The sequence below is a fragment of the Micromys minutus genome (genome assembly GCF_963924665.1).
Source record: "Micromys minutus genome assembly, chromosome: 9".
NCBI classification, from domain to species: Eukaryota; Metazoa; Chordata; class Mammalia; order Rodentia; family Muridae; genus Micromys; species Micromys minutus.
Window position 1 is genome coordinate 35964397 of NC_137978.1, and position 27514 is coordinate 35991910.

The 27514-nt window shown below is 44.6% G+C and overlaps 2 protein-coding genes across 3 annotated transcripts in view; both read right to left on the bottom strand.

Annotated features, from left to right (window-relative positions):
* The window catches only part of CCDC30 (coiled-coil domain containing 30), a gene marked incomplete at both ends in the record, with an annotated part of 74565 nt that overhangs the window by 37076 nt on the left and 9975 nt on the right, over nt 1-27514 (bottom strand). Inside the window, 2 exons of one of the 2 annotated variants that reach the window (XM_080920762.1) lie at nt 25661-25761; nt 27122-27193. In XM_080920762.1, the coding sequence (XP_080776888.1) occupies nt 25661-25761; nt 27122-27193 (173 nt within the window). Of the gene's footprint in view, nt 1-25645; nt 25762-27121; nt 27194-27514 lie in introns of both variants that reach the window. The other variant, XM_080920761.1, reaches the window with a different exon arrangement.
* Nucleotides 1908-14746, bottom strand: LOC308423940 (coiled-coil domain-containing protein 30-like; the record flags this gene model as incomplete). The annotated part of the gene is made up of 5 exons (XM_080920763.1): nt 1908-2157; nt 7276-7439; nt 11625-11759; nt 12680-12805; nt 14705-14746. 5 exons carry the CDS (start codon nt 14744-14746, stop codon nt 1908-1910), a joined length of 717 nt encoding a protein of 238 aa, XP_080776889.1.

Consider the following 27514-nt stretch of genomic DNA (forward strand, 5'->3'; position numbering starts at 1 on the left):
ACCCCCATTCCCTGCCCTCCGACCCTTCCCCCACCCTCCCTCACGGCTTCCCAGTTTTGTTCTAAGCATTGACTAACAAGAGGGTCAAACAAAGGGGGGAGATAAATTAGACTAACAAATGAGTCAGAATTACTTTTCATAAAGCAACTACATAAAGTTACATGTAGGCAAAATGTTACACTCTTGGCTGAGCAGGGTAGCACATACCTGTAATCCCATCACTCAGGAGTGGGGCCAGCCTGGGCTACATTCTGAATTTTCAGTCCAGCCTGACTGCAAAGCAATACCCTGCCCCTCAAAACCAAACAAATCACCACCACCAAAATCCCAAACAGCCACCATGACTTTGTAATCGTTATGTTTCCCTTTCCACAAAGTCCCAAGCCTGCGACTCCGGCCCAGTGTCCAAGAAGGGGAGGGGGTGGGGTCTCTCTGTCAAGATCTCATTCTGTAGCACTGGCTGCCTTTGAGCTCCTGTGCGGTCCCTCCCTCTTCAGTCTCCTGTGAGTCAGAGCAGCTCTCTGTCTGTGGTTGTCACCATCGAAAAACACATGTTCTTAGGAGACACCACTCAGCAGCAAAATTACAGTTACGAAGTAGCAACGAAAACTGAGTATGGTTGGGGCTTTCTAAGACCGTCAGAAATAGGCGTTTTCTGATGGTTGTGACCCACAGTTTGAGAAGTGCTGGTTTATAGTCATTGAGCCATCAAAGCCTGGTTATATATTAATTACCGTGGCTTCTTCAGATTTTAAGTTCTACTTCCAAATCTAAGTTTATTTTCCTCCTCCTTTCCATGCTGGATCCCACCCACGGCAAGTTTACATCTCCAGTCTTTGGCTTACATTAGGAAAGAAGAAGACGACGTTTTTGGCTGCTTATGGCGTCTCGTGCCTTTAATCCTAGCACTCTGGAGAGACATGCAGATCTCCGATTCAGCCTGGCCTGGAGGGAGCTCCAGACCAGCCAGAACTGCACAGTGAAACAGTCTCAAAATAAATAAATTGATACACAATAAATGAAAGGGTTCTCTCCCCCCACCCGTGTGTGTGTGTGTGTGTGTGTGTTGCTCTCAGAAGCCAGAGATGTTAAACTCCTTTGAGTTACAAGCAGTTGTGGATTCTGGGGCTCAAGTTCAGGTTCTCTGTAAGAGCGATGCTCACTCTTAACCGCTCCGCCAACTCCCCAGCCTTCCTTCCCTGAAGTACACTCTCAACCCCACTTCTCAACACTGTTGTTTTTACTTCTGAGACAGAGTCACAGCCCAGGCTGGTCTCAGTGTCATTAACAAAGGGCACTCTTGATCCTCCCGCCTCTACGTCTCAAATTCTAGAACAACAGGAGAGCGCCGTGCATTTTATCAGCCCTTTGAAGGTGGTTTACTTGCAAGTACAATAGTCTTCTAACGATCTCAAAATAATTTGTGGAAAGGTGTCTACAGAAAAATCTTACTCTGAACAACCGAGTCCTGTAAGACTAAGACCGAAAAGGGGCTGGTGGCCTCTCCCTTCAACTCCCCACAGGCACTTGGTTCACTGATCTCCCTAGAACAGGAAGGGCGGCAGATACCCTGCCATCCCTTCACCCCCACCCATCTGAGGCAGTCGTGTTCTTTCTGAGCCCACCCTGAGCTTACCTCAGTGTCGGGTGGGGGGGCTTCCATGCTCAAAACCCACACAGGAAGTCAGGAGGAAAGAACCAACTCCACAGAGTTGTGCTGCCCCACCCCATGATTAAAAACCAACCCTTCAATAATAAAGTGAATCAGCAGGTTCAGACTTTGGTTGTAATTTTATTATTGCTCAAGCTGTAACGTTGTATAAGAAACATACTTTAAGAAGGTTAAAAACAAAAAACAAAAAAACAAAAAACAAGAACAAACCAAAAACCAGTGCTTATCTCCAGGGCTAGTCAGAAGGACGGGACCCAGAGCGTGTGTCTGCAGCACCTACCTTGGTGCTACTGTCCTCTGAACTATCAGCACAGCTCTGGGACTGGAGGCCCGCCTCTTCAAGCCTCCCAACTTTCTTGGGCTCCACGGCCAATGGCTGTTCATGGCCTCGCATCTGCTGTGACTCCTGCCTCTCTCTTGGGAAAGTGGCCGCCTTCACTGACTCCTCTGGCATTTCCTCCTGGTTACTTTCTCCTAATTCAGAACTTGGTACAAATATAACAATGACAAAAAACTATCAAACAAATGTTCTTGTGGCAGAACAATGTAGAAGAAAAATCCCATACCCTAGGAGAGGTCCCCAGACCTGGACTGTACTGTAGTCTAGGAGATGTCCCCAGACCTGGACTGTACTGCAGCAGAGCTGCTCTTCTGCATTTTATAGCAATGGTTCTTTTTCCCAACTCAGTCAGGGAGGTGACCCATCGTTTATTTTTATGTACATCCCAATAACCAGTTTAAATGATTTTTCTCCTCTCTAGACTTCTAGTATTGCACTGGACAGATACAGGCCATAAAGATTTCCAAATGCCACTCAAAAGCAAGAGGTACCTCAACAGGGGCTACCATGGGCTACACACACACACACACACACACACACACACACACACACAAAATGTTCATAGATTTTGTCGAAGATGAGATCATGGCCAAACAAAGTATCCCACAATGGTTTAACGATGTTGGTTTGGCTCAGTGGATGAAGGTGCTTGCTGCCGAGCCTGATGACCTGAGTTCAGTCCTTGGGACTCAGGGATGGGTTACTTTGTTCTCCTCTGACCTCCTCTGACAAGGATGCTGTGGCATGCTCACATCTTCCACTCTCCACTAAGTAAATTTTGTGTTTTTAAATAAAAAACATGACAAGGAAACTGGATGAGAGGCTGTTGTCTCTACCCACATAATAAGTTTCAGGGTCAGGAACCAGGACTGGGTCTGGAAAGACTTCCAAGTTGGTCTTCCTGACACCCCTCACCTGTCGGATGTGGGAGGGTGAGGAAGAACAAGGTGACATCTGGATTTCTGACTGGGGCAAATGTGTGGAGAGATAGAGGATGGACTGGGGTGATTGGGTGTGGGTAAGAATGGAGATGTGCTTGAACTGAGATCCTGACACAGGGCAGCAGGGTGGGAACCTTGCCGCTGAAATTCAGACACAGGAAGAAGAGCTGGGGGATGAAGGGTTCATCCCAGACAGAAGCCAAAGGCTTGCAAAGAGCAAGCAGACTGGGCTGAAAAGCCAGAGAAGAGGGGGCTCCTTGAGAACTTAAGTCACAGAGACAGGAGGAGTGTACCTCCAGCTGCCAGCGAATGTGCAGAAGAGTGTACACACAAACAGTACACACACACACACACACACACACACACACACTGAGGGGTTTTGCTTCTGGTGTCTTTTTTTTTTTTTTTAATTGGCAGCACTGGGATTGAACCCAGGCCCTTCTGCATGCTGTCTCTAATGTAAACATTCTGTCTCTAATCTACCACTGAACCCTGGTCCCACTTGTATTTCTAGTCCCCCAATCTGAAGCTTGTTTGGAGCCCCTTGGAGCCCCTGCATGTTCTACAGTCATAGTTGCTATTCATGGTCAAGAACACAAATCAAGAGCTATAAAAAGGTTTAGACTCTGAGGCCGAAGAGATAACTCAGTAGTTAAGAGCACTGGTTGGTCTTCAAAGGACCTGAGTTCAGTACCTAGCTGGCAGCTTAGAACCATCTATAACTCCAGTTCCAGGGGATTTGACTTTCTCTTCTGGTCTCCATAGATACTGCATGCGTGCGATGCACAGGCATGCATGCAAACAAAACACGTAAATACATAAAAATAATTATTTAGAACCTTAAAAACATCTAAAAATGTTTAGATTCTGAAAATTTATAAGCCACGAATGTACTCTTTGTGGGTCTGCAGGCGTTGTTCTATTGAGCTGTAATGTAACATGTCTCCACTGTAATAAAGCAAATCATAAGAAAAAAACATTGAGCGTGCAATGCAGCTCAAAGTAATTTTATTTAGGACAGCAGCCAACAGAGACAAACTGTTTCCACTTGGACGTGGTTTTGTTGTTTCCCCCAAGGGGATTCCCTGCGCAAACCAGTGAGGCTTGTTTGACTGAGACATCCTTCAACCAACAAGTGTGAAGAGCAGCCCAGGATGACTCCTGATGTCAACCTTGGGCCTTGACATTCGGCACACAAACACCCACATTCGGGCACATACAAACATGCTCACATCCTGAAACTCAGGGACAAAAACAGGAAAAAAAAAAAAAAAAAAAAGGCCATGACTTTTCCTTCCTTGCTCCCTGGCTTCCAGACTTGCTGTATAATACAATCCCTTCTTGCATGTGCTCCTTCTGCTGGAAGGCCCTCAGCAGAGATGGGTGCCATGCTTCTGAAACCCCTGAACCATGAGCTAAAAAAACTTTTGAAGAATTCAACCTCAAGAATCTTGTCATAGCAAGAAACATGGTCCCCTAATCAGCAAATGAAACAATCAAGCTGGAAGTCATGTTCTTTTATTTATTTAAAGTTGGTATTACATTTAAATTTGTGTGCACATATGTGTACACTGGGCATGTGTGACATGGGACAGCCCATGGGAGTCAGTTTTATCCTATCATGTCTTAGAGATTAAACTTGGGCTTGGTGGCAAGGACCCTAACCTCCTGAGCCATCTCACTTTTTGAGAAGGGGCGGGGGTCTCTCACTGAACCTACAGCTTACCAGTTTAGCTAGATGGGCTACCCCGATAGTTCTGGGGACCCTCCCATCTCCATATGCACAACCAGAAGAGATAGACAGGTGCTGGAGCTCTGAACTCAGGCCTCATGCTTGCTTGGCCTGAGTGAGCCATCTCCCCAGCCACCTCTAACATTATTTTTAAGCCTCTTCCCATACTCCAGCTCCTGATTACTCTAACTTCTTCATCCTGGTTATAATCACTAATCCCTAAGTCCTGTTTTTTTTTTTTTTTTTTTTTTTTTTTTTTTTTTTAATATGTTTTGCACATACCTGGCAAGGTGATTTTCCTAAAGCACGAACCTATTGTGTTCCCCTGGCTGCTAAACTCTACAGGAGCTTTTTATTGTGTAAGCTCCTAACTAGGGTTGGGGTCACAGCTCAACTTATAAAGGTCCCACGACTAACTCCCAATATGGCAAAACCAGCAAGCAAACAAACACCTCCCTGACATAGGCATCCCTGGAACCTGCATGTTCAGGATCCTGCCTGCATCTTCCTCACCGCTCCCCTTCCCTAGAGTAATTCTAAACTACTCCACACAAACATATGCTCCTTGAACATCACGTTCTGCCTCCCCTCCCCCATCTCTCTCTGTCTCCCCATGCCCCTGTTTGCCCCTTGAGAGACTATTGCGCCTGCAGTGTGCTGTCAAACTGTCTTCTCCCATCAGAACACAGAGATTACAAAGTTAAGCCGACCTCTGCCCGGAACACCTGCACAGGGGACAGATGGCTAGTGTTGAATGTGACTGTGTTCCAGATCTGACTGAAGTGGGGCCGTTAGAGATGGGGAGAGACAAGTGGCAGACACATGGAGGAAAGACACACGTCAATCCTTTCTGTGAAGAGTTTACTGACTGTCACATTCCCCATTGCCTCTTGCTCTAGGCCAGTGTTTCTTAATCTGTGGCTCACGGTGGATTAGCTGACCTGCCTGTTACCTTCCATGTCCACCTAAGGAGATGCTAGAACAACTTCCCTTGAAACCTATCACACTGTCTCTGGTGTATTCTAGGGTTAGTTTTTCTTGATCCCTCCAGAAAAAGTAAACATGGTGACCCAGCCTCTCAGTTTTTTGCTTTTGGGTTCACTGGCAGAGACACTCCCCCATCTTTTCAAAATGTCCTTTCCACCCCACCTATCACCCCACCACCCCTCCAAGTTGCCCTTCCCACCCCACCTATCACCCCACCATCCCTCCAAGATGCCCTGCCCACCCCACCTATCACCCCACCATCCCTCCAAATTGCCCTTCCCACCCCACCTATCACCCCACCATCCCTCCAAGATGCCCTGCCCACCCCACCTATCACCCCACCACCCCTCCAAGATGCCCTGCCCACCCCACCTATCACCCCACCATCCCTCCAAATTGCCCTTTCCACCCCACCTATCACCCCACCACCCCTCCAAGTTGCTCTTCCCACCCCACCTATCGCCTCACCATCCCTCCAAATTGCCCTTCCCACCCCACCTATCACCCCACCATCCCTCCAAATTGCCCTTCCCACCCCACCTATCACCCCACCATCCCTCCAAATTGCCCTTCCCACCCCACCTATCACCCCACCATCCCTCCAAATTGCCCTTCCCACCCCACCTATCACCCCACCATCCCTCCAAATTGCCCTTCCCACCCCACCTATCACCCCACCACCCCTCCAAGATGCCCTGCCCACCACATATCTCCATTCCCTGGTTGTGAATCTTGGACTCAAAGGTAACTTTGAAGTTAAAATACATTTTTAAGAGAATGCATAAGCCAAGGGGTGCCAAAACTGGTGAAGCAGTGTCTGTCTCAGAACACTGATGCAGAAATAAATTTGGTGACACCAAGACTGAATCTCTGAAGTTCATGGACAAGGGTGTCCTTTAGGCTGGTGTCTACAGAGCGTGAGCAACTACTGTTTCCTTCTCAATGACCCTTATGCTTTTGTCCACAGAAAGTAATTTGCTGCTATTAACTTTTTGTACCAGATTAGAACAGATCATTTGCTCAAAGCCCCCAAGACTTCTTTGGTGTTAACACAGAGTTAGGGAACAAGATTAAATAATTAAAAAAGGATAATGCTCTGAAAACTCAATGATCTGATATAATGTGAATAAGATCAGCAAAGCAGAAACTCCTTAGAGCATCACCTTGATTATGCAGAAACAATTTACCTGCAGCTGTGTGTGCCCAGAAGAGAGATGGGCGAGTGTCTCTCCCTGAGGAGGATCGTGGGTTACTATAATCCATTTTTACTTTTGCATGCTTCCTACGTTTCAACTCAAAGCACATGGTAACTTCCAAGGGCAAGAGGGGAAGCTTCACATGGAATGTTAATGGCGTGTCAGGAGGAGCTACACCCTGTCAGCCCACTGTCCTATGCTGCAGGCGGCACCACAGTCACTGACCAGTCCACCGTCTGTCCTCTTCCCATGTACTCAACACACAACTGCTTAAAACAAAAAGACAAACTCTAGAGATGCTTAAAACTAATTTTCCCGCTGATTACATCTCTTGAAAATGAATGTCCGACTCTTGGGATAATCAAGTAAACCCTCTGGTTCCTGTGCTCAGATTTTTCTCAAATTACCAGAGTGCCTGTCCGTCCTCACTGGGGCTCCCAGCCTCCACTTCCAAAAGTGGCCCTTTGGACACCAGGTCTTCACAGACGTTTTCACTCCTCATCAAATTAGCAGTTCTGTCCCCTAGAGAGCAGTGTCTTAACAGTTCCAATTCTTGTGAAAACTTCAAGACCTGTGAAGTTCAGTGAAAAAGCAAATGCTCTATTTTGCAGACTTTTATACACAACTGTGAAAAAGTACACTGACTCCACCACCATTGTGTAACTACTTCCTCAAGCTGTCTAAGCTACTGCCTAGAGGAAGGCTGTATTCTTGAGAATAGTTAAGTGCTTTTCAGGTGTCAGATAACTTAACCCATGCTTACAGTAGAAATAAGTACGCAACTCCATGATTTAACTAACCGACAAACCAACCGACTAGCCAGCCGGCCAACCAACCAACCAAACCGGTAGTCTGGTCTTTTGATGCTGCCATCTCAGATTTTAATAATTTATAATTATTAAATTAATCTATAATTTATTTATGAGTTATTTATAATTCAGTTCTACCTTTAAACAGGAACAAAGAAACAAAACTCCAGTGATTGCTAAAATTTTACATGATTACCACACACACCTGTCCCAAGTTTTGACTGAGCTTAATTGATTCATAAAAGGAGAAAAATATTATTGTCTTGAGAAAATAATAGAATACTACAAGCACATTACAGAAGGGAAGCTGTTCTTTTTTCCCCCAGTCTGACCCTGTTTCTTTAAAAACACTTGAACTTGTAAAGGTACCTTGGTGTGGTGGTTTGAATAAAAATAGCCCCTATGGGCCCAGAGGGAATGGCACTACTAGGAGGTGTGGCCTTGTTGGAGTAAGTGTGTCACTGGGATGAGCTTTGAGGTGTCAGAAGCTCAAGCCAGGCCTAGTAGCTCACTGACTTCCTGCTGCCTGTGGATCAGCTCCTTCTCTAGCACCGTGTCACACTTACTGCCATGACAATAAGGAACTGAGCCTCTGAGACTGTTTTCCTTTATAAGAGTTGATGTGGTCATGGCGTCTCTTCATAGCAATAAAACCCTAACTAAGACACTTGGTAACTGTAGTAACCCCCAAATGTCAGGCTCTGTGTCAGAGTGGCAATGAGGAACCATATAAGTGTCCCAGGCAAATATGTTGCATGCAGGAAAATATGAGGCAAAATATTCGCTTTTTTTGTTTGTTTGCTTTTAGAAGGTTTTGTAGATTTGCCATCCTTAAAGGTTACTTGTTTTTATATATTATGGAACCAAAGCATATCTGCTGTCAGGAGTAGTAGACTTGGCTGGAAAATCATTCTATGAATAGAGGATAGCTCCCATCACAGGACTGACTTAGAACAAACAACTGCTTGTCTGCACGGAGACTCCCTACAATAACTGTGATTCCATGGGCCGTGGGATCAATCCAAAGCTTGGTTTCAATTTACTTGAAGAGATTCCTTTGGTCTCCGAAGACTTTTCCTCTCAAGAGAAACTACTGCACGCCGTATAAACTACTCTCCACATTATCTGTCCTTTCCCATTAGAGGTGGGAGATGGGAGGCTGCGGGTGGCAGATTTGAATGGTGGAGACCGTGAGGTAAAAGACACAAGGGACTGAAGTTGCTCGAGGAGGGAGGGGAGCTGAAGAAAAAGAGGGACAGGCAATAGGGGAGGGTCTTCAAAGATGGTTTTAGAAACAAATTTGTATTGTTTTCGTAAAAATGCCAGCATTACACAATGCTAGTTTCTAAAGAATAGCAGACCAGAGAGCTTATATTGAATTCTCTAGCAAACTGAAGCAATAGGAACACAAACACCAAGCACTTTTCAGGTCTTCTGGACTCAAATACAACCAACAAAGTTGAAATGTCTCTAAGCAGGTGGAAGCTTTCCTTTAAAAAAAAAACCAAAACAATAACAACAACAAAAAAACCTCTTATGTATCTATATATCTATTTTGTATCTATCTATGTCTCTGTGTATCTATGTATGTTTGTATCTATCTATGTATCTATGTATGTATATGTGTATGTATCTATCAATCAAAAGGATTTCTCTGTATAACAACCCTAGCTGTCTTGGAACTCACTTTGTAGACCTCGAACTCACAGAGATCTGATTATCTCTGCCTTCCAAGTGCTGGGATTAAATGAATATACCACCACACCCAGCTAGACTTTATCTTTTTAAAATTATGTGTATATGTGTGTATATATGCACATGTGCATGCAGTTGACTGGGGGAGTCCAGAAAAGGAAGTTAGATTCCCTGGAGCTGGAATTACATGCAGCTGTGAGCTGCAAGGCTGAGATCTGAACCAGGGTCCTCTGCAGGAGCACGGGTAGTCTTAATCTGGGAGCCATTCTCCAACCCCAAAGATTTGCAGTTTATCATGAAGAAAGTTATGCCCATTGGCCCTTCTAGAACATGCCAGGTGTGGGAAAGGGACAGCTTGAGCTTGGTTTTAGAACAGTTCAGTCTAATCCTGGATACACAACCCAAAGGCTGGAAAGCTCTACGTAACTTGGTGGTAGTTCAGTCCTCTGGGGCCCCTGGGCTCTTTGTATAAATTGATGGCCTATGAGATCACACCTGTTTCTGCTACAAGTTTCTGTGGCAACTCTAGATGTGGCCCAAATAAAACATCTTCAAAATAAGCAGCCTTGGCAAATCCATACAGCAGAGTCCACCTTCTGCTGGGCAGGTGGTGCCTTCAAGTCTAGAGCACCTCGTGTTCTGAAGAGAAGCTTGCTGGGCTGGTCAAGATGCAGAGACTCAGAAGAGAGCCCAACCATGAACAATATCTTGACAGATAGGAATGCAGCATTCCAGAGAAGCCACCCATGAGACATGGTTATCGTCGTGAAGGGAAACGATTACCTTTTACAGTAGAGAGACACAACAGAGAGCCCCTCAGCCAAACCAAGACTAACACCACTAAGCAGTGATACCATAGTTTAAGTCTCCCAAGAAAATGTGTCAAGAAGAAAAGATGCCATTTCAATAGGACTCCTGTCAGGAACAAAGGGGACACACCAGACAAACCCAAACTTTCTTTCCAAAGAAACAGGTTGTGATTCTTTCAAAATCCCAAAACTGAAAAAAAGAAATCCTTGCCCTCCATGAAGCAGTCTCAGGAGGGGACCTTAAGAAACAGCTAAAGCATTTGAATAAAAAATATAGGACCTGAGTTTTGATCCTTCAGAGCCCATGTAAAGCCAGAGGCCATAGGGAAATGGGGTGGTGATGAGGGTAGGTGGAGGGTGGAGGTGTGTGTGTGTGTGTGTGTGTGTGTGTGTGTGTGTATGCATGTGTGTGCGCATGTGTGTGTGTGTGTATGTGTGTGTATGCATGTGTGTATGTGCATGTGTGTGTATATGTGTGTTTGTGTGTGTGTGTGGTTCCAGGGCTCCTATAATGAGAAGGGAGGCAGAGATAGAAAGATAGGAAAAGCTTGCAGTCCAGCTAGCCTAGCCTAGTCAGTAGCAAAAAATAACACTAACAAGCCAACAGAGGTTGACCCTGACACATGCTGTACCAGAAGTGTGTCCACTTTTCACATACATGAAAATTCTTATGCACAGATATATCATGTGCATTCATACAAAAATTGAGGAGGAGGAGGAGGAAGATGAAGAGAGAACCAAGAGAAGATGGCCATTTGCAAACCAGAAATCGGCTTTCACCAAACATGGGATCTACTGGCACCTTGACCTTGACCTTTCCAACCTGCAAACATGTGAGCAACAAATGCTTGTCATTTAAACTACCCAATCTATGACATTCTGTCAAAGCTGCCAAACTAAGAAGTGCTTCTTCAACAACCCGACAGACAGACAGACAGACAACTGCTGCAGGCAGATTCAAGGGCTTAAAACGCAGTAGTGTATCTGGAACTCGAATGTTCTGAGTTGTTATTCTCCTCTTCCTCTTCATCTCCATCATTAACCCCTCCCTGCTCCCCCCTCCTCCCCTCTTCCCCTGATTTTGCTAAGTAGACTGACTGTTCAGCGTGCTGACACTCACTAACAAGGTCCCACAGACCAAGGCCCCGCACATCTCCCTGTATTCTGGACGGTTCCCTCCCTATATTCTGTAACCCATGCTCTGGAAACTCAGTAGGTAGGAAGCTGATTTAAGGTCAGACATCGACAGGAGGATCCTGAAGGCCAAGTGCTGGTTGCAGGGGGGATGTTGCCCTGACCACTAACCATGTTATACGTCACTTCATTAGATGCTAGTGAAAACTCTGGTTTCTAAATCTGCTACTTAAAAGTTTCCTTTTATTCTATCTACATACAAGGCATGTTAAATATTGAACAATCAAACAATTAATAATTCAATCTCACCTTGGCTTCTAATTCAGAATTCTCTCTTTGTAGCAGGTTATATGCTACTAAAAACTGCTCTCTGCCCTCAACCCTTGGAAGACTCTGGATTTCCTTATAAAGGCACAAGAGTTCTGACTTTGATTTTTGGAATTCCTGTTTAAGAGATGAAGATTTTTTTGTGATCATTTTTTTAATTTAAAAATTGCTTTACATAAAAATTAAAATGTAAAACAACAAAATTTAGATTTTTTTTAAAAAAAAAAAGAAACAAAGTTATTTTGTTGAATAAATCAAGTCTATTTTCCTGCAGAGGAATAAAATTTCTAAAAAGGATTCTTGAAATGGTCCTAACAAATTGTTCAATTTTAAATGTTAACCAAATTCTTCTAATTCACTAACCAAAATTACTTTTTCAGCTGGAAAGACTGGGCGTCTACAGTCATTCCTATTTCAAGGAAAGCTTGGATACACACAGAATCTTCATCAGTACCTGCATTAAATACTGCCTGAAAAATGCACGGCTGGTAAGATGGCTCTGTGGATGTTTGAGCTTGCCATGCAAGCCTGATGACCTAAGTTTGGTCCCTGGAATCTGTGTCAAGGTGAATGGACAGAACCAGCTCCAGTTGTTGGCTGGCCTCAACATCTGCGCTATGGCAACAAAGTACCTCCCCGATCACACACATGTATCCCATGAGAATACATTCGAAACTGTATCTCACAGTAGAACACTGTGGGACTGTGTGGTGTAGCTGTAATCTATGGTGTTCCTAGCTACTTCTGAAAGTAGGGCTGGGCAGAACTTATGCATGAGAGAGTTTGAACTCATGTAGCCAAATGTATACTCTTTAAATGAGACAGGATTCACCTGTCTCAGTCCTCCAAGTTTCAGAGTCACACCTAACTTCTTATGTGATACTGGGCACTCCATCTTAGCCTTATATTTGCATAGCAAGCGGTCTTACCCACTGAGCCATCACCCCAAGGCCACAATGTGTCTCAAAATGAAACAAATGATCATGTCAGACCCCTGAGTTGGAAAATCAGGAAGACCCAGCACCCGGGAATGATACCTCGATGTCCACTTGCAAGGACTTCTGAATAGCCATGAAAGCGGCTGCCAGCTGCTGCCTCTTCTCCCTCTCTTCTGACAAGTCACTCTCCAATACTTTAATATTTTCTTGACCCATTTTTAATATCTGTAAAAAGCATTTCCCATGATTCACCTTGTGAAATATCATACAATAGGCACTGCTAGCTGTGAAAGTTAATAACAATAACCTTTAGCTTAACTTAATGATAGAGTTCTGTGGCATATGGAAAGTTAGGAAACTAGTTCCCAGGGCACAATTACTGCCCCCCCCCAGGTTGGTAGATGTAACTGCCACACATAGTGAGCCTTGTCCTGCCTAGAGCATAGCCACAATGGCAGGCATACTATGTGCTTGTGACAACTTGCTAATCGTGCACTGAATATATTTAAATTGCATTATTTACTTACTGGGAGGAAGAACACCTCATCACTCTGTGTGTGTGTGTGTGTAGCGGTCAGAGGACAATTTGTAGGAGTTAGTTTTCTCCCTCAAATTTTTAGGAATTAGTTCTGGACCTGTGTGTGGGTTGACAGACCCCTTCAGGGCTTGAACGACTCACAGGGGTCACCTGGGACCACCCTGCATATCAGATATTCACATGACAATTCATAACAGTAGCAAAATTACACTTATGAAGCAGCAACAAAAAAAATTTTATGGTTGTGGGGTCACTACAACACGAGGAACTGTATTCAAGGGTTGCAGCATCAGGAAGGTTGAGAACCGCTGCTCTAAGCCACCTTCCCAGACCCCAGATGTAAGGCATTGATGAGATCTTCCCAAATGAAATGCTGATGATACTTAGGGTGGTAACTGTTGACATTTCCTGAGGGTCTGTCCTGTCTCAGACACTATGGTGAAGACTTTGCATGAACTAGCTCACATTGTTTCTGAAGGACCACTAAGGGGTGTGACTTCATCACATTTTTCCCTCAATGGGAGAGGTGATTCTTAGATATTACGTCATTTCCCAAGGTCACAGTTTTTGCCAAATTTCATGTCCATATCTCCCTTACAAGTGCTGTGGTGGCTTGAATAAGCCTGGCCCAGGGGGTGGCACTATTAGGAGGCATGGACCTGTTGGAGTGGGTGTGTCACAATGGGTGTGGGCGTTAAGACCCTCATCTTAGTTGCCTGGAAGCCAGCCTTCTCCTAGTGGCCTCCAGATGAACATGTAGAGCTCTCAGCTTCTCCTGCACCATTTCTGCCTGGATGCTGCCACGCTCCCATCTTGATAATGGACTGAAACTCTGAACCTGTAATCCAGCCCCAGCTAAATGCTGTCCTTGTAAGAGTCGCCTTGGTCATAGTGTCTGTTCCCAGTAGTAAAACCTTAACTAAGACAAGTGCTTGCTTGAAATATCTACTCTGGGCAGCCACATCCAGGTGCACTTTATGTTGTGGAATGAAACCTACTAGGGAACCCATCTAAGATCATTGTGTGCCTTAGTGAGCACAGAAGAATCCCCTTGAAATGTTCCATGGAGTGGGATGGCTACCAAGGGTGAAGACACCTGGTAGGGTAGAGCCATGCTGCCCGTGTTTTATCACCAGTGGTAGAAGAGCTGGCTGTGGCATCATTCTTAGCCTCAGTTTCCCTAGATGAAAACCAGGGGGCAGTGGTGCCTGGACATATACAGATGCTGCTTAGAGACAACATTCCATATTGTTCTAAACCCTTCTAAATGAAGTGATAAGCTTAGACATCCCTATGGTTTACACAAGCCTCGCTGACTTCTCCAGGGAAGCTTTCTGCAAACTTCTCATTACAGTGAGCTGGAGAAGGGCCATTCCCCAGAGGTGTGCTTTCTCCCTATGCCCGTGTTCAGGGTTTTGAGCATTCTTATGAGGTTTGTCTCACATGTCTTAGGGCATATAGCTGAAGAATTATCTTTTCAAGCCGGATGTGGGAGGCAGAAGCAGGAGGATTACTTGTTCAAGGGTAGCCTGGCTGGCTGGAACCTGTTTCAAAGCAAAATATCATCTTTTATTTTCATTTCTTACCTCATTAAAATCTTGCACTTTAGTCATCTCTTGGTCTTTCATTGGTGTCTCCTCAGTCTTCCTAGGCTAGTGGTAACTCGGGCTCTAAGATGGAATCTCAATCCACATAAGTCACCAGTTAAAATACACACCAGTGCTACTAAATATCTTTAAAATAAGCTATGCTTGGCTAAATTAATTCTAAAAATGACTGCTCTCTCTCTCTCTGTGTGTGTGTGCACACACAAGGTATATGTGGGCACACTTGTGATGGTGCATATGTAGAGGACAGAGGACAACATCTATGGAGTCTTTTTGCTCCCTCTCCTTATATGCGGTTCCAGAGACTGAATTTAGGTTTCCAAGCTTGTAGGACAAGCACCTTTACTCACTGGTCCATCTTGTTACCACCAAATAGTCCATGACTCTTTTCAAAGACTCTTGCTTTATGTGTATGAGTGTTTGCCTTTAAGTCAATGCACCTCATGGATGCAGTGCCCTGGTGGGCAGAACAGGGCATAGATCGCCTGGAGCCTGAATTACAGATGGTTGTGAACTGCTCTGTGAGTGCTGGGAATCGAACCTGGGTCTTCTGCAAGAGGAGTAAGGGCTGCTGAGCCCCAAGATGCATTTCTCAGTCTTCTGAGGCAAACCTCAAGGAATGTCTCCCAACAAGTTTTGCCTTCTTTCTCAGGTTAGGCCAACTGTTCTCTCTTACAGTTCACTTCAATTATGGGTTGACTTATTATGGGTTTAGGTGTTTGCTATTTGGCAGTGAGCCACAGGGGGAAAATATTAGAAAAAAAAAGCTACAGGATCCTGTTGCATAAACTGAGTTACTATTTATAGTCCTCATGTTCACGGTCCAGAAAACAGGAATAGCGATCTCAAATTGATGAGGTAGGAAGGAGGTGAGAGGCAAAGACTCAAGGGTTGGTTAGCATTCCTCCTGACAGCAGTTGAACAAAGTGTTGAGAGTTGTGTCAATTTATAGCATGGTCCAGGGATAGGGAAGGATTTGTTTTTTTCCTCAAAGCATCTTCTCCCTTGCCACTACCAGCATTTGTCCTAGTGAACACTTTTGTACATCTACTCAAGACAGTCCAATGCATCCAACACTTGAGTTCCTCAGCCACACTTTAATATAAAGCATGAGAGACAGACAACCTCAACTTTTAAAACTAAGGACAGCCTACATTTCCCTTGTATTTTCATACTATAAGAGCATCATCCTGCACAAGATCACCATCAATAAACATGCTAATGTGGATGGGGGCAAAGAGGCTTCAACCCTAGAGAAAGAACCAGAGGCAACTAGGAATGCTGGGAGCAAGAAACAGTCTCCCAAGGAAGAGCCACCACTGGTCATCAAAAACCAAGTAGGCAGCCCCGAAGATACACATATGCCAGTAACATTATACAGACTTAGCAGGTTGTAGTTATCTGTCCGTCTGTCCATCCATCCATCCGTGTAAATATATATATTTACATAAGAACAATTTAAAAAGAGGCCATGAATATGAAAGAAAGCATGGTGGAGGAATGTACATGGGAGGCTTTGGGAGGAAAAAATGATACAATTAAAAAAAATATGGCTGGGCATGAGCACACTCCCACCACTCTGGAGGCAGAGGCAGGTGGATCTCTGAGTGGGAAACCAGCCTGGTCTACAAATGAGTTCCAGGATAGCCAGGGCTACACAGAGAAACCCTGTCTTTAAACAACAACAAACCCAAAAATCTAAAAGCCTACACATAAAAAAGTCATACATTTTAACTTTCGTTTGAGACAGTCTCACCATGTATCTTCTACCTTTGGTTGTCTGAGCTCACCGTACAGACCAAGGTGGCTTTGAACTCACAGAGATCTGCTGTCTCTGATTCCTAAATAGCAGGATTAAAGATGTGTGTCGTCACAAATGGCTATTTTTAAGATACATTTTTTAAAAAATGTTTAAGATAGCTCTTTCAAATAGTATATTAGAAAACTGAAAAAATTGAAATTTATACTTTATAGCAAACTGTTTCAACAGTTATAGATATATTTGAAAGATAATATATTTGAAAGCATTTTAATACATTCTTTAAATATGTGTTAAAAGTTATCATAACTTATGGCACACTGGATACAGTTATGCATCTGGGCAATTTGCATACTTGAAAGTTTGAAGCTGGAATTGGGTGTGCATGATGTGGGGAAGGTTGGGCCGCAGAGCCTCCTGGTGGCTGAAGGGAGCTCACCTCACCTGTCAGTCAGCAGCGATTGAAGAGGAAAGCCAATGGGCTTGTTGCAGGTCACCTCCGTCACAAGGGCCAGCTGCCAAGGACTTTGAGAAACAGTTAAACAGCTCAGAACGTGGCTCTGTCGGAGTTCTGTCTGGAAGGCGGGGCTCACCTAACGCTCTGAACTTAACTGTGCCTCCTGGGCACAGACTGGCAGTCAGTTTTGCTGATGTCACCTCTCCCAGTCACAGATGGCTGAGGGCATCATAGAGGATGAGACAGCCCAGTCACCTATAGGGAGCAGTTTCTGTACTCATCACTGGGCATGCTATGACTTCTATAGGTCTCTCTATAAGTTCCCTATATAAATCTCTTAAGTCTTTACCAGAGTTGGAGCTGTGGTTGTGAACTCTAGGGCCTGGTAAGTCTGCATCAATGCGTGGCCAACTCCCACTTTGCGCAAACCCCCGAACGCTCTCTCTGCAGTGGAAATGCTTTGAGGAAGTCTGCCCCAGTGATCACGGGAGCTGCTGCTGGGAGAGCTCTGCACACATCATGGAGCTTGATGAACACTTGAAAACACCATGGCTACTGTTATCCTTGACAAACAGCTCACATTTCTCCTTTTCCAAAAGAAAATATCACGCTTCTATTTTGTATCTAGGAGTTTAGTTTGTGCACGCCACTATGTGTGGAGATCAGAGGGGAACTGGTGGGAACTGGTTCTCTCCTTCTACCCAGTGAGTCCTGAGGATCAAACCAGGTCTTTGGCTTGGTGCCAAGTGTCGTTACCTACCGAGCCATCTCGCTCTTTTTTTTTTTCATATCCTTTTTTAAAGCATTTTATCTGAGAACATGTAGAGTAGCCTACTTATTGATGAGCCAGACAGCACTGACCAGTAGCACGTGTCTAGGTGTCTGATAAAAAGAAGAAATTTTCTCGATTATTTTTCCTTTGAGAACAAAAGAATGGGCTAGAGAGATGGCCCGCCCAGTGGTTAAGAACATTCACTGACTGTTCTTCCACAGGACCTAAGTTCAATTCCCAGCAACCACATGGTGGCTCACAAATATTTTTAATAGGATCTGGTGCCCTCTTCTGGTGTACATGAAGACAGCTACCGTGTACTCATAAAACAAATAAACAAATCTTCAAAAAAAAAAAAAAAAAAAAAAAACCCACAAAGAATGTTTTTATTTTCAGAGAAATTCTTCAGGAAAAGGCTGCTATAGGGCACCCAGAAGTGAAGGCTTCTGGGATTGGTGTGGAAAGGGAGCAGGAACTTTGCCTGTATGTAGCAAAACCACAGCAACAGGGTTTGGGAGATTCAGGGCTCTGTTATCAGGCTGAGCCATGACGCCATCTATGGCTTTTACTGTTACGTGTTTGTAGCCTTGGTTTCCTGAGCCAGGTGAACAATTCCTGACTTTCGGGATTTCTGTTAGGATCGTGGTAGTGCATCCCAGCTTTTTAGAGATCAGGGCAGAAGGGTAGCAAATCTGGGGCCAGTTTAGGCTACAGAGAGAGACCTTGTCACAGACAAACAAACAAACAAACAGAGACATAATGGACAAGACAAAGAAACTTCCATGATTTGTGGGAAATTGTCAATAGTCACGACAACAAGGTGGATTCCCAAATACCAGCTTCCACCTGTATGAGACGGGGCCCGGATCAAGGTTGAGAAACAAGCTCCCGGGAAACAGCTTCGCTGACCTGCTGACCACAGCACGCATTGACTCTGTTCCTCTGGTGGGAGGGACCCTGGGTTAATAGTTATTAACTGCTCATCACCTGGCTGCCAACCTCAGTCTAGGCAGTACCAGCCTTTTCTTTGTGAAAGATCTTTGAAGGGGGAAAAATATCCATTTTCAGTTATCACCCTTCTTCAGGAACTACCTTTAAAAGTCTGTAACTCACATCAGCCACTATTCACTGATATTGTTTCTTAGTTTTAATAGGCCTTCTGTGTTGAACATATATAGTCCTAGCACCCAGGAAACAGAGGCAGGAGGCTAACTCAAGGCTAACCTGGCCTACCTAGTAAACTCCAGGTCAGCCTGGGTTAGAGAGACCCTCCCTCCCTCCTCTCTACACAGCCTGTACTATTCTTTATATAATGAGTAATATCTGTGAGATTATGGACTATATATGTTAATTGCTCTAAAAGGACATTTATTTGCAATGATCATTATAAACATGTGCCAGCATGTGGGTGAAGTGTATTTTGTAACTTGATCAGTATGTATCTATTTCAAGTTCTGATGAGAAGAAAAGGAACTCCGGATTTCGTCATGGTGTAAAGGATGATTAACACACACATCTGTCTACTCAAATCAAACTCCTGCGGCTCACTGCTGAGTATCATGGAGACTGCAATGGCTCCTGAGCATCTTTTACAGTAAGACAGATTCTGGTTACAGAGGGAGGCAGATCAGGCAGGTATCACCAAGGGTCTTCTCCCATGTCAAAAACTCTGTGGGGCTGGAGAGATGGCTCAGTGGTTAAGAGCACAGACTGCTCTTCCAGAGGTCCTGAGTTCAATTCCCAGCAACCACATGGTGGCTCACAATCAGCCTTCTTCTGGTGTGTCTGAAGACAGCTACAGTGTACTTATGTATAATAAGTAAATAAAATCTTGGGAAAAAAAATCTCTATGGTACAGAGAACCACACAGGGGTGAAACACTGCGAGCCGCAGTTCAGGGTACACCAGAACAAGAAGAGGTCTTCCTGCTCCTGGGCTCTGCTACAGGTTATGATTGTGACAGAACTCTTGTCCGGCAGAGATTTTCTCAGCTACAGCAGGATCTGAGGCTTGTCCTGCCCTGGCTTCTCCCTAAGGGATGCTACACCCTTTGTTGGATCTGAAGGCTCTACCCGTCTGAACCTGTTCTTCATAGATCCTTCTCCCGTGCTTCCTCAGTAACTCTTGGGGTTCTCCGTTCATCTTTGGACTCTCCTCTTAGATCAGCTGGCTTCCTATGGAGGTAGCCATCATGGTCGCCCCCAAAGCCAAGAGGGGGGGTGCTGTAGAGATGTCTCATCGTTAAGAACACTGGCTGCTAGTCCAGAGAACATGAGTCCAGTTTCCAGCACCTACATGGTGGTGCACAACCAGCATTAACTTCAGTTCCAGGGGTCCAATGCCCCCTTCAGACCCATGTGAGCACCAGGCACTCATGTGGCACACAGACATACACGAGACAAAACACACATACACAAAAATAAATACATCTGAAAGAAATGATGTTCAAGCATTTCACCCATTAGCACACAGCAGAAGCCCCAAGGAAAATGTCTTTGTCTTGGAAGACAACATAGAGGGACCACACTTCTCCTGTGGCCTAATGAATGTATTCTACACTTCATCCTCACACGAAAGAACAGAGAAAACAGGGCAGAGAGATTAGATTAAAAAAGTATACCCTTTCCAGACATCACAAGAAAGGGCAAATCTGGATAAAATTATTTTTTTCTATGTAATCAGAGGGAAATGTGTCAGAGGGGCTTTGCAAGAGGGGTATACTCTGCTTTGGTTTATGTTGTATATGAATAAATTTACTTTAACACACATACACATGTGCATGCATGCACACACACACATACACACATCACTGAGGGTGGAGAGATGGCTCAGTTGTTAAGAGCACCCACTGCTCTTGCAAAGGTCCTGAGTTACATTTCCACCACTCATATCGTGTGACTGTCTGTAACTCCAACTTTCGGGGATCGAACACCTCTGGCCTTTGTGAGTAGCTATATTTCTGTGAGCATACTACACACAGACATAATTAAAACACAATTCTTAAAAAAAAAAAACCCACAGTGTTTCATGTGTAAAATACCTTATTTTGAATAAAAATATTAACCTGTCAGACATTTACAATCTTCTTTCTTCTTGTTGACTTGTGTAGCCACTCATTTATTCACTCAACAAACAATTGTCAAGTGCAAAATATGCATTGGTATTGCCTGGATCCCTGGGACAGAGAAGTTATTCTCAGTGATGGAGCAGGAAACCAAGGAGCAGAAAGCCATGAGTTCAGAGTCACTTGTAAGCGATAGAGCTGGGATTTGAACTCAGCCACCTGAGGATGCCTTTGGTGTTTGGTTAGTATCATTTCTGCATTATAGTAGCCCTGTAGTCCTGACCTAACAGAATATCATGGAGGAAGAGCACAGCCAAGCAAGCAGACAACACACTGACAAGGGTCAGCTCTGTGGTGGAGCTGTGCTCTGAGGGTGGACACAGTGAGAGGATGCTGTCTGCTAGGACCCATGCCTTATACTTCTAAGAGGTTTTACTATGAACCCATGTTATCTGGGCATGCGTGGTGTAAACTCAGTGCTAGGGAGACGAAGCAAGAGGAACCGAAGGGAGGGAGGGAGGACTTGATGAGCATACACTATCTGCACGTATGACATCGTATGGCATCCAGCAATGAAAGCAATACGAGAATAAAAGCACATAAGAGAAATGGACTCAGCAAAGGCAGCGCATTCTCTTAAACACGATGAGTTCAGATGGGGGGATGTTTAATGCTTCGTTTGTTCTTGTTCTATGTGCATTGGTGTTTGCCTGCATGAATGTCTGTGTGAAGGTGTTATAGATCCCTTGAAACTGAAGTTACAGACAGTTGTGAGCCACCACGGGGTTGCTGGGAATTGAACCTGGGTCCTAGAAGAGCACTTTGTGCTCTTAACCACTGAGCCAGCTCTTTAGCTCCAGGAGGGAATTTTTTAAAAAATAGAATTGTTAGAGGAGAAAAAGTCTGTCTGAAATGAGTAATGAGTTAGATGAGATTGAAAATACCTTGGACAATATAGAAAAAATAATCCTGAAGACCGTACAATAGAGCTGATCATACTGGAGAAACAAACTGGGTAAAGAATGAACAGAGCCTTTGATATGACACCAAGGGCCCAGCAAGATGCAGGCAGAACCAGAGAAGGGGGGACATTTTTTTAAAGCAGAGACAATAGCTGAAACTTTCCCACATGTCGTGAAAACTGTCAGCGCACAGGGATAAAAACCCCCCACAGTCTTCCAAGCAAAAGCTTTGTGGACTGTTGTTATCCTTGACTGCTTTCTGTTGCTGTGATTAAACTTGGAGCAAAAACAAGGGGAGGAAGGGATCCATTTGACTGACAGGTTACAGACCATCACTCAGGGACAAGGACTCAAGCAGGAACCTGGAAGCAGGAACTAGAGCCGAGGTCACAGCGGAACACTGCTCACTGGCTAGCTGTGCCCAATCAGCTGTGCCCAACCAGCTGTGCCCAACCAGCTGTGCCCAACCAGCTGTGCCCAACCAGCTGTGCCCAACCAGCTGTGCCCAACCAGCTGTGCTCGGCTAGCTACGTTTTCTTTCTCATACATGCAGGACTACCTGCCATGTGGAACCGCCCACAGTGGGCTGGGACGTCCCACATCAATCATTAATCAAGAAAATCCCCCCACAGACTTGCCCACAGACCCGCTCCTCAGGTGACCTCAGTTTGTTGTGTTGAGTTGATAAAACCAGCCAGCACAGGTTTTACTTGCCCAGATGTTTATAGTTGTTATAGTGTTTGTAACATTCTTTTTTTTTTGTCCTTCTGTTTATTGTTTCCTTTTAGAATACTTTTAAAAGTTAAGTATGTGTAAGATGTGTGCATTGCAAGATGCAAACCTTGGCTGAGCAGATGAAAGTGTATTAGGAGACACCACCTTCATAGTTTTTAGGATTTGATATTGTTAAACGTGGTTTCCCTAAGCTGATGTGAACAGTGCACACTAATCCATCAAACTGTCAGAAGTGTTTTTGTTAAAGCTAAATATGGCAACAGTAAAGACTGGGAATAACCCATGCAATGTAGAAAAACCTCCAGAGTCAGACCTGTGGTGCTTTCTAACCTAAAACTTATAAAACTACAACACGTAACTGTTCTAAAAATAGACACATGGATGAGTGGGACAGGGAGTCCAGCAAAAGATGCAAACCACTGATTTTTTTTAATTTAAAGTTTGATGTGCATAGGTGTTTTGCCTGCATACATGGCTGTGCACCATGTGCATGCAGTGCCTGAAGGAGCCAGAAGAGGGCATCAGATTCCCCTGGAAATGGAGTTACAGCCAGTCGTGAGCCACCATGTGGACGTTAGGAAATGAACCTGGGTTTTCTGGAAGAGCAGCCAGTGTACTTAACTGTTGAGCCATCTCTCCAGCCCCAATAAAATGGAGTTTTGACAAAAGTGTCAATGTAATCTGAGAAAGACGTAGTTGTTTTCAACAACTTCAGGAAGTGAACAAGGCTCAACCCTTACATCATCATATAAACAAAACATCTTTACTAGATCATAATCCTAAATGTGTAAACTAGAACTATGAGACACTTAGTGGAAAGGACAAGAATCAATCTGTGGTCACAGAGCAGTCAAAAATAAAGTGGCCATATTGAATTCCATCACACAATTCATGTGCTCATCATAAAGCCCTGGGAAGAGAGCAATGGGCCGGAGCGTCAGCTGCACCACCATGAGGACTTGAGCTCGGATCCCAGTGCCCTTATAATGAGCTAGAAGTTCCACACATCCCTGTACTCTCAGCTCCGAGGGGCACAGACAGAAGCATCACCAAGGCTCGGGGCTTCCAGCGTAGCCGAGAAAACAGGAGCTCTGGGTTCAGGGAGAGACGCTGCTTCAAAGGCATAGGGAGCACTAGAGAAGACATGTAGCCTCCTTCTGGCTTCTACACACGCACATCTGGCAGACAAGCGTGGGCATACACTCACACAAACACATACATGCAGAAGGTAAGTACATTTAATAAATGTCTTAAAAGAAATTGAGGACCAGCTCAGTGGCCGAGAGTACTTGTCCAAGGCTACACAGAGGAACCCAGTCTCCAAAAACCAAAAACCAAAAAAAAAAAAAAAAAAAAAAAAGCCTTCAAAGGGAGGAAAGGGCTTATTTTGTCTATATTTCCGGTTCACACCGAGGGAAGTCACAGTGAGAACTCAAGGCAGGAGCCTGGAGGCAGGGACTGATGCAGAGGCCCGTGGAGTCCTGCTGCTTACTGGCACTCAGCCTGCTTTCTTATAGCACCCAGGATCACCAGCCCAGACCTGGGACAAGTAGCCCCAGGTACATATTTAACATATCAAAGCAGACCTGGCCTCCAGGTTCTCCCAGCATCCCTCAGCTCCTACCTATTACCTGGTATGGCTGGCATATTCTGCCCTCTACCCAGAACTTTCTAGCCCAGGGGCTGGACCTCCCCTACTCCAGAAACTCCTCCCTATATTACCCAGACATTTTGGCCCCCTCCTCTCTCTGTTCCTCCCCATGAGACCTCCCTGGTGCATTCCCAGTGAACCTGTCTCTACATGCTTTAATCGGGCTTGAATTGACTCATCTCGCCAGCAGAGAATAACTTATCACACAGTACACTGGCCATCCCACATCAGCAATCAAAGAAATGCACCACAGGTCTGCCCACGGGACAATCTGGTGAGGGACATTTGCCCAGCTGACGGTCCACCTTCTGTTGCAAGATATTTGATCACATTGTGAACCCCGAGATTGTGTTAATTACTGGAAGCCCCCCCCCACTTTTTTAGTTGTGGTGTGGCTCAACCTTAGCACATACCTTTAATCCAAAGTCAACCATAGATCAAGAGGCCATGCAAGGAACCAGCTGACAGGAAGTGAACATGGTTAAGAAAAAGACGAAAGACAGTAAGGGAGTCAGAAGGACTGACAGACGCACAGGAAGTAGAAAGGAGGGACACTAAAGTCTGAAGGAGGTTTTATGAAGGAGGGGCATTTGTAGTGGGGTGTCAGCTGAAGAGGAAGGCAGCTGGGTGCTTTCTTGCCTCTTTGAGCTGGCAGGCTTTCACCCCCCAAATCTGGCTCCCAATTCTTCATTAGTAAAATTAAACAATTGAGATTTTGTTAAAAAACAACAATCTTCCGAAATGACTCTAGGTCGACATGCAACAAGATAACACAGGTAGCAAAGCACAGCTCTGGTCTCATCACCTGATAATTCCTGCTTGTTAATTTTTAAAACACGGTTTCTTGAGCACTTAATACTGTATCTGATACTAGAAATCAAACCGTGGGACAAAAGTAATCTGAAGCTGTAGAGGTTCTATATACGAAAGTATGTATTAAAAGTCGGTACATTGCCAAGAAGAAATGGTTTTAAAAGAATATAACTCTGAATGTAATGTAATATGATCACAAAATTTTACAAGATAAGAGCAATGTCTTTATTTGGTGACTGTTAATTCTATGCTGTTATGGAAATCCTCCATTTAGGGGCTGGAGAGATGGCGCAGCAGCTAAGAGCGCTGGCTGCTCTGCCTGAGGACCTGCATTCAGTTCATGGCAGTTTATAACTAATCTTTATCCAGCGGATCTGATGCCCTCTTCTCACCTCCTTGGGCACTACACGCACAAGGTGCATCGATACACAGGCAAACATCCACCCATACACATAAAAGCAACAGCAAAGGCAAACAAAGCTACATTTATACAACAGATGTTGCTGTTCAGGGCAGGCACCTCAAGTGAAGGGTTAACACTGGCAGATGGTCCAGGTTAAAGGTCATCATCATCTCTGTACCCTGACAGGCAACAACTGTCAGAACCAGTCCTCAAGGACCAACTTGGATGAAGGATAGACAAGCAGCTCACACTGCTGGTTGCCATTGGATACACAACAAGTAAATTCTGAGACTAAAGCACTGACCATTTCTCCAAGCACCTTTTTCTCAGAGTCAAGCGATCGGACCCGGTTTCTTAGTGCCAGAATTTCCTTGTCCAGCCTCTGGTTATGTTCCTTTGCTTTCTGTAGGTCAGTTGTACCTAAAGAGAGAAGAAGTTATTCCTCTAGCCCCTCAAGCCACTGATTCAGTCCTTGAGCCACAAATGAGGAAAAACTGCTTAATCACGGTCAAAGTCCACCATGATCAGGCAGCCTCTGGGCTCCACACAATATGGGAGACTCCCTTCTTTAGCAGGCTTTCTCTTCTGACCTAGTCTGGAGAGTTCTAAGCCCCTATACTCATTTCTAACTGAGGAATGTCACATAGCTTCAGTTTATAGGATCAAATTCCTTTCTCCTGATAAAACCTGTCAGCCAGCACCAGAGATTCCTGAAATGCTTCCCCATGCTAATGAGACACTCCAGGTACCCTAAGCCCTCAGCCTGTGAGTGCCCTTTGTCCATCCCTACCTTCAGTCCTCTAAACTTTATAAGCCTTTAAGTAAAGTTGATCTGCGGGTCCTAGTGTGGTTTTTTTCACCCATGGGTACCCACAGGGCTTCCGGAACCCCCTGTCAGTGTCTCAGCTCCCATTGTCCCCATGTACTAAATCGACCTACGATCCATAGATAGGGGAGACCCACACACACACAAACATTGATAATGTCTTGTTTCCATTTTTGTCAACTCAAAATAGTTCCTGTTATCTCTTGTGATATTTTTCTGATGTCAGAGGCTATATGAAAGAATAACTCATCTTGGAATTATTTAAATGATAAAAGCCATTCTGTGAATTATTTTTGTTGTGACCATTGAAATAGTTAGCTCTTGCAACTGCAAACAAACATGGCCGTGTCAGATAAACTCATTCAGCACCATTCCGAGGCTATTGGCTTCCCAGTGAGCACGTGAGGTGTCACTGAATGGGTCGCAAGGGCCTTCCCCTTCAGTGGCCTCAGGATGGTCTTAGTCCTAGTGACAGGTTTTGGAATTGGACATCTAAGGATTCACACATCAGCTGTGATTCTTTTTGTAGTTAATGGTTACCCTTGGTTACCTTTCCCATGACTCATCGCCCTTATCTATGAAATGGGGTCGATGATATTCTCCACCTGATTTGTTGGGTGGATTAAAGGTAATCATGGAAAGTTCCCGGCAGAGCAGCAGCGGCTCTGTAGGAATGGTACGTGTGATTTCCATTACTGGTGACGTTTTAAAGATTTTATTATTTTATTTATGTGTGGGTGCCTGTGTATATGTATGCAAGTGGAGCCCCTAGAGCTCGAGTTACAGGTGGTCGTGAGTTGCCCAATGTGGGGGTTATAACCAAGCTTGGGTCCTCTGCATAGACCTTAAGTGCTAACCATGTCTCCAGCTCCTAACACAAATTGTAAACTATACATGCCATGCTATTGGGTGATTTATTATTATTTATTATTACTATATATGCTACTGACTTACCACTTTCTTTCAATTTTGTCAGATTATCTTTCAATTTTTCAATTTCCAGTCGGGCATTCTCAAGTGCATCACCTAAAAGAAAAGAGAAAAAAAAAAAAACCATAGGTACAAAAAGTAAGTGAAGGGCTGGAGAAATAGCTCAGTGGTTAAGGACACTGAAGAGGACTCTTCCTCCTGAGGACTAGGTTCAGTTCCCACAACCCACATGGCAGCAAACTGTCTGCAAGTCCAGTCTGAGGGGACCTAACACCCTCTTCTGGCCTCCTTGGGCTATGCATACTTGGGGTGCACAGATACACATCAGGCAAATATTCATACACATAAAAATAAATACTCCCCCGAAAAAGCAAATGAGCTGGGCTTTGTGGTGAATCCCTTTAATCCCAGCATCAG